This window comes from Zootoca vivipara, chromosome 2 (genome assembly GCF_963506605.1).
Source record: "Zootoca vivipara chromosome 2, rZooViv1.1, whole genome shotgun sequence".
Lineage (NCBI taxonomy): Eukaryota > Metazoa > Chordata > Lepidosauria > Squamata > Lacertidae > Zootoca > Zootoca vivipara.
Genome location: NC_083277.1, coordinates 38,362,133 through 38,369,069, shown reverse-complemented (window position 1 = coordinate 38,369,069; position 6,937 = coordinate 38,362,133). Strand labels below are relative to the sequence as shown.

Sequence of the window (6,937 nt, the reverse complement as noted above, 5' to 3'; positions counted from 1 at the left end):
TCAGGCTTGGGAGAAGAAACTTGGCATCAGCTTACTCCCTTTATTTTAGTTCGTGAAATACAACACAATTCCTATACATGTCTACTCAGAAAGTGTGTATGTTTGTAGGACTGTAGCCACCCAATCCTAAATTCAATTTCTAGGGAGCAAGCTCCACTGAGTTCCAATGGACTTATTTCTGAGTAAAGAAGCTTGAGATTGAATTGTAAGGCGAGCTTACAAAGATGAAGCTAATTCTGTGATGTCAACATCAGCAGTTTTGTTTCCTCCAGTGCACAGAAGCTTTCAAGCCACACAGGGCGGTAAGCAGCATGCAGACATTTGATGAGCAGCAGAGCAACTGCTTTGGATGCAGAAGGTCCTAGGTAGGGCTGGAAAAAACTTCTGGACAACCATTGCCGGTGAATGTTGACAATGCCAAGCTAGATAATGGTCTCACTTGGTGCAATATAAGGCAGCTTCCTACATTCCTGTGGCATGCTTGTGTTCTTCCTGGAAGTTGACATCTGTCATAAATCTATTCAGGGCCTAAAACACACACACATGTTCATCACTAGACTGCAAGGATGAGTTGTTTATGTGAATGGGCTGTCATATTTATAATACCCAGTGCTTCTTTTCAGGGGGTGCTCAAGGGTATGCAGTACTGGCACCTCTTTTTGTTGTTAAAAAGTATGACACTTCCTGTAACAACTTCACAGTGAATACCGGCACCTAATTTTCGCGGAGGGGGGGGGAGCACAGATAACACATCACCTCACTTCAAACTCAGAGCTGTTCACTGAAGCCAGGTCACACATTCAGTTTAGTCAAGCCAAACCAAAGCGGCAAAGCACCAAGACAGCTGTACACACAGGACGCTGCCTGCCTGTATTACTGTGTCAGATTGGCAGTCCAGCTAGCTCTGACTGGTAGCCAGAACTCTCCAGGGTTTCTCAGCTATACCTGGAGATAAGAACCTAACAGCAGCCCTCCTGGATCAGGTCAGTGGCCCATCTACACCAGCACTGGTCTCACAGTGGCCAATCACGGTGGGAAACTCCCAAGGGGGACCTGAGCACAACATTCTGTTATCACCTTTTATATATGTTTGTGGGTAGGGGGAGGTTTTTGATTTGGTTTGTCCTTGTTCTTGTTATGCATTTTGTGTTATTTTGTATTTTTATGCAGTGAACCACCCTGAGATCTTTGGATAACGGGTAGTACACAAATTTAATAAATAATAATAACAACAATAATAATAACAACATGAGGCGCACTCTGCCTTCCCATGGTTCCCAGGAACTGGTATTCGGAAGCATTGCTGCCCTCAACTGTGGAGGCAGAGCGTGGCCAGCGTAGCCCTATTCTCTTTCGTGAATTTGTCTAACATGCTCCCCCTGGGACCTTTTGCATGCAAAGCTGTGTCCTAAGCTGCAGCTTTTCCTATCGCCTTGAGTGTTTGAGAGAGATGATGCACCCATTCTGCTTGCTGCTGCTGCTGATCAGCGATGGCTCGCTCGCACCTGAGGGCAGTGCACCTGACTAAATCAGCTCCATGTGAAGGCGAAGCAAATAACCACCGAGTCGCAATCAGGAAGCACGCGCTTCAGATGCGGCCAATCACAGGGTTTCTCCGAGCTTTGCGGCAGAAGTGCGCACGCGCAGCTATCGTCTGATGGGGGAAACATAAGGCTCAGATAGAGATAGGAAAATAGAGTGCATCTGAGAATATTAACTTCCTGGTAGTAGCTTTTTTTTAAAAAAAACACCTGTATTTGCCTGCCATCTTTTGCATAGAGGGTGGGGGCTCGCTCGCCGTCCGATTGTTCGCGCTTTTTTCTGAGGGGGGGGGGCAAAAAAAATGGTGCTGAGTTGACCCGAAATCTGAAGTGTCGCACGTATGTCTATACTTTCTCTTGTGCGTGAGCGCGCGCCTGCGTCAATTGCTGCGGGCAGGGCATAAAATCTCGCGAGAAGAGGCTGAAGTTGGCTTTGAAAAAATGGCGGACGAGGTGGACCAGGTGGGTGATGCTGCCGGGGGAGGGTCGCCTTTGAGGGGTCGGCGGGACCCCGTGAGGTGTCACCGTTGTGCTCTGAGGTGGTGGGTCTCTGGCCTGGCTTAGCCTGCCGAGGTGGGTCGCTAGCTGGACGCAGGTTTCCGCTCCCAGTAGCGAGGGCGACGTTCGGACTGCGCGTTTCATCTCTTTTTTTGTTACTTCGCTTATTTTTGAGAGCATAATAACGGTAAAGTTGACCTTTGCCCGCCTGTCCCTCCTGGAAAACCCAGCCAGGTGGGCGGGGTAAAAATATAAATTATCTATCTACCTACCTATCTCTACCGTACTACTGTGCCCGCCCCCTCCCCACATACCGGTAGTTGAACAAAAGTGAGAAACAACAATAAGTCCCCAAAATATTACTTGTTTTTTTGTAGTTCTCTCCTGGTAGCTACAAAGTTGTGGTCTGAAGGGCCTCTGCTTTATTCTTCCTTATTTTCCCCTTCTTCGTGCTGTTTTCATTCGCACTGTCGTGCATAGTTAAACTTTGCTGCTATCTTTGGTTTATGATTTTTTAAATACACCCACAAAACAAAATTTTATTATCAGATGTCAAGGCACCAAGTTGGGACATTATGCACATTATTCTTGCTACCTAGTCTGAGAAAAGTGACTATGAACAATCTAAACAAACTTGGTTGGTCTCTAAGGTGCTACTGGAAGGATTTTTTATTTTTATTTTAACAAAGAATCTCTTATTGATTCTTTGTTATTGGAACAGTTTAAACTGGTGAGCCTGGGATATTAGAAAGGGTACCATAACTAGTTGACTGTTTCCTGATATCTCACAAATTGCTTAAATTCTCCTAACACTGCAGCAACTATAGCCTGAATAGCCTAGGAGGGATTTGCAATTCACTATTTGTCAGAGAGTCATTTTGAGAAGGTGCAAACAGGTAGCTTTTAATTCTCTCTGCTCTTGTACTTCAGTTTAGACATTTCAGTAAGGTTGAATAATTGAACAATAAACAATACAGAACAAATATCATCTAATACTAATCTCAGTGGAGTTTTTCCTTGGAATAAATTGTATCCAATGTTTTATCAACTGTATTTAGAAAAAACAACACACTTTTCTCTTATAGCAACAAACCACAAATACTGTAGAAGAGCCCTTGGATCTCATCAGACTCAGTCTTGATGAACGAATTTATGTAAAAATGAGAAATGACCGAGAACTTCGAGGCAGATTACATGTAAGTAAAGCTATATAGAAATGAGGGGTGCTTGTTAACAGAACCATGAAAATGTGCTTTGGGAGATGTTAAGTTAGATGCTTCAAAAACAAGTTAGAGTTCTCATAGAGTAAAAGCAGCCTTGGCTTTTGAAATACTTCTTGGGCAGCAACAAGAAACCCTGGGTTCTCCAGATATTGCTGTACTCTCAATTTTAACATGCACGTGCATGAAAGAAATCTGATTTTGATCTCAGCCAAAGACAAACATTTCAGTTGGTGTGGTCTCAAATAACTCTTGGCTCCAAAATGTGTATTTGAAGCTAATGATGCATTTTCCAGCAGTTCTCTGTGAAAAGCAAGCATGACTGCCAGATTTTAGATTAGATTTTATGAGTGATGTTGGAAATCTAGTTGATAATGGTATTCATTGAGCAAATTGCTATGATTTGATTTCTGAGTAGGATTAACATTAGATATAATCCAAAATACTTGTAGTGAAAGTTTTTAGATCTGTGTATTTGAGCTACAATGTTTAAGAAATATAATGCCATTAGCATAAAAATTAAATTTATCTAAACTACTCTCATTTCCACAGGCTTATGACCAGCACTTAAATATGATTTTGGGTGATGTTGAGGAGACTGTGACAACAATAGAAATTGATGAAGAAACCTATGAAGAGATTTATAAAGTAAGAACTTGTTAAAGCTCCAAATGCTCTTTCAGATGTGCAATATTGTCTAGACGAATTTAAATTAGATACTTTTGCTAATTATATTTTTGCTAATATACCAATTTGACTTGTTAAGTACATTTTAACCAGAGTAATATATAAAGCATTGTTTTAACAATAGTGATTACTTCATTGTAAAAGTAGGACACTTAAATATAGATTTATTTTCCCCAAATGTGATTTTTGTACCATATGAATTTATAATAATTGTGCTAGTTCTTGCGACTATTTTTACATTCTCACTGGATGTAGCCTGTACTGCTTTTTTTCATCCACAGTCTACCAAAAGGAATATTCCGATGCTGTTTGTCCGAGGAGATGGAGTTGTCCTTGTAGCTCCTCCACTGAGGGTTGGCTGAAACCATGAAAAAAAATGGTCATCATTTCAAAAATGTTGGACCTCTGGACACTGTCTTCTGATACCCTTAAACATCAAGATTCTGCCCTTAATTCTGAAAGACCATCCAAACCTGATTGTTGTGAAGGCGTAAGATCATTTGACATATAAGTTGATATAAGGGTTTTTCCCCGAATTAACTTAAGTGCCAGGTGTCTTTATGTATCAAATTGGTGGATGTAACAATTTTAGTTGCGCTTGTGGCCACTGATCTTTTTAAAGAAATAAATCTGTTTGGTTTTTTTTTGTATGTATGTGTTTATAAGCACTTTCCCCATTTAACATGTGCCTCATTATTGCTGCATTATTTGCTTGGTTACCGTTGATAGTATCTGGTACAAATGAGACAGGATTGCATTGAGTATTTTCTATTTATGCCATGCTATTCCAGTGACTTGAGTGGCCTACATGCATGAAGTGTGTATGCTTCAATAATGGTAATCTTTTGAGGAAGAGTTCTAAGTTGCTGATTTAAAACCTACAAAAATCTTAGTGGGGAAGTAGATCCCAGAGTGTCAAAGAAACCGCCGTTGTCTCATCACCCACAGTTACATTAGCACTGTGTCCACATTAGGTCATTTATCTGTATACATGTCCCTATTTCCACATGTGCTTTGTACACCTTCATCCACACATTAACACTTTCAATTTTATACTTCTAGAATCTTTCTCAATGTATCCCATCCACACTACTGGGGTGTGCTTGATGGGATATTTGTGCTAAGACTTCCTCCTTCAGCATAAGTGCTGGAATCCTGAAGTCTGTTATGAGCATGCACACAGGTATTTGTTTAGCTGTGTGTGTACCTTTGTTTTATTTCTTTTTTAAATACAAGTTTTCTAATATTCCAGACTTTCACAAAAAGGAGTGTGTTGCTCAAAAACCAGGGGGCCTAAAGTCTGGTGTGGGGATGTGTGTAGGTATCAGTTGATTTATCCAAATGCACCTTTTAAAAAATTGAAATACAATTTTTCTAATATATTTGCACAAAAAGATGGTGGCCTCACTCCAGGAAAATATTTGGAGTTGCTAGCATGGAATGCTGCCACTTCCTTTCCTCCCCTTTTTATTTCCTATCTTCTATATGGGAGCCAGAGCCCACAGAAATGCCATTTATCCTCCCGCCACAGCGGTACCTATTTATCTACTCGTGCTGCTATGCTTTTGAACTGCTAAGTTGTCAGAAGTTGGGACAGAGCAACAGAAGCTCATCCTGTCGTGTGGATTTGAACCACCAACCTTCCGATTGGCAAGCCCAAGAGGCTCCATGGTTTGGAACACAGCGCCACCCACATCCCACCCACTCCAGTGTGGAAGAGCCCTAGCTTGGTGAAAGTATGGATTGCAAGCAGTTGAAACAAAGCAAGTATGTTAGAAGCTTTCATATAATGAAATGGCTTGACTTGATAAAGCAGTTGCTAATTGGCGCTATGATCACTTAACTTTTTAACATTGGCTTGTTAAGTGTATCCTTTTTGGCATCTGGGAATATGTGCTTTCGTTTCCCACAAAATCTAGCACCATGAAAAGTCAGTTTCATTCTTTGCCTATGGCATTGTATGACTTCTGCCTTTGCAGCTCAACTTGAATCTTCACTGAACACTAGATGGTGCTGCCTGCATTAAAATCTTAATCAGTAATGTGACTTGCCTGTTAGTTATCAGTAATGTAACACTATGTACTATGAGGCCCAAGTATTTTCCTCAAATTACGGTAGTCATTTTGTTTCTAATGAAAGGTTCATAATGTGCAGTCCTAAGTAGGTAGTTGCAACATGCTGAATAGTAATGCTTAAAGAACCAAATGTTTCTCAATACCAGTGGCTTTGTTAAGAAAAGAATACTGGTTAAGTGCCATTATACTTTTATCAGCCTTACTAAATGTTACATTGCCTGGGATAGTATTTTCATGTCCCCAGTTGCATACTGATTCCTTGGGGGAAGTGGGGGTAGGAGGAAGAAGAAACTAAAAGGCATGTGGGGGTCTGTTTCCCAATGAATTTAATAGCTCTCAAATATTTGGAGGTTTTTGTTAATGCTGCCTAACTACAAAGTAGTGCTTGTTAATGATTGGCCTCTGATTCATCGCAGTGCTTGTACAGTAAGGCAGCACCAGCAGTCCACCTTTGAGTGGGGTTGAAATGGATCTTCAGGATACATCCTTTGTTCTGTGGCTGCTGAAATGAAAAGGATAACATTGTCTTAGTTATCAGCCTTGGAAACAAGTGCTATTTAGAGACCCCCCCAAAAAAAAGATCTGCTGGACCCAAATTACTTGAAATGTATATCCAAAAGATCATGACTTCACTCTTGACATTCTCAATTTGAACTCAGTTTCATAATATAGCTCTACCTTTTCATCAGGGGTTATTAACTTGATTTTTGTCCAGGGCTGCATACTTCTAGGGCAGTGATGTTCCGTGAAAGGCTCCAACGTAAGATTTGGCTGTGTATATTGTGTAACCACAAAGGTGCAATTCCATCCAATCTCTGCAGTGATGCTTAAAGTAACTAATCTGATTGAGTAACATGACAGATTTGTATTAAACAGGTTCTGAAGGATGTGTGTTGAACATGTAAGATGCAGCCAG

At 40.9% G+C, this 6,937-nt stretch overlaps 1 protein-coding gene across 1 annotated transcript; it reads left to right on the top strand.

The window, feature by feature from the left end:
* Window positions 1-1,878: 1,878 nt before the first annotated feature.
* LSM3 (LSM3 homolog, U6 small nuclear RNA and mRNA degradation associated) lies at window positions 1,879-4,596 on the top strand. Its single transcript, XM_035106504.2, has 4 exons — window positions 1,879-2,003; window positions 3,125-3,235; window positions 3,812-3,907; window positions 4,228-4,596. The coding sequence occupies exons 1-4, from the start codon at window positions 1,983-1,985 to the stop codon at window positions 4,306-4,308; spliced, it is 309 nt and encodes a 102-aa protein (XP_034962395.2). The 5' UTR covers window positions 1,879-1,982; the 3' UTR covers window positions 4,309-4,596.
* The last annotated feature ends 2,341 nt before the right edge of the window (window positions 4,597-6,937 follow it).

Coding starts and splice junctions, on each gene's coding strand:
- LSM3 (XM_035106504.2), top strand. CDS start 1,983: ATGGCGGACGAGGTGGACCAG. Junction 2,004..3,124: donor TGGCGGACGAGGTGGACCAG/GTGGGTGATGCT, acceptor TTTCTCTTATAG/CAACAAACCACAAATACTGT. Junction 3,236..3,811: donor AACTTCGAGGCAGATTACAT/GTAAGTAAAGCT, acceptor TCATTTCCACAG/GCTTATGACCAGCACTTAAA.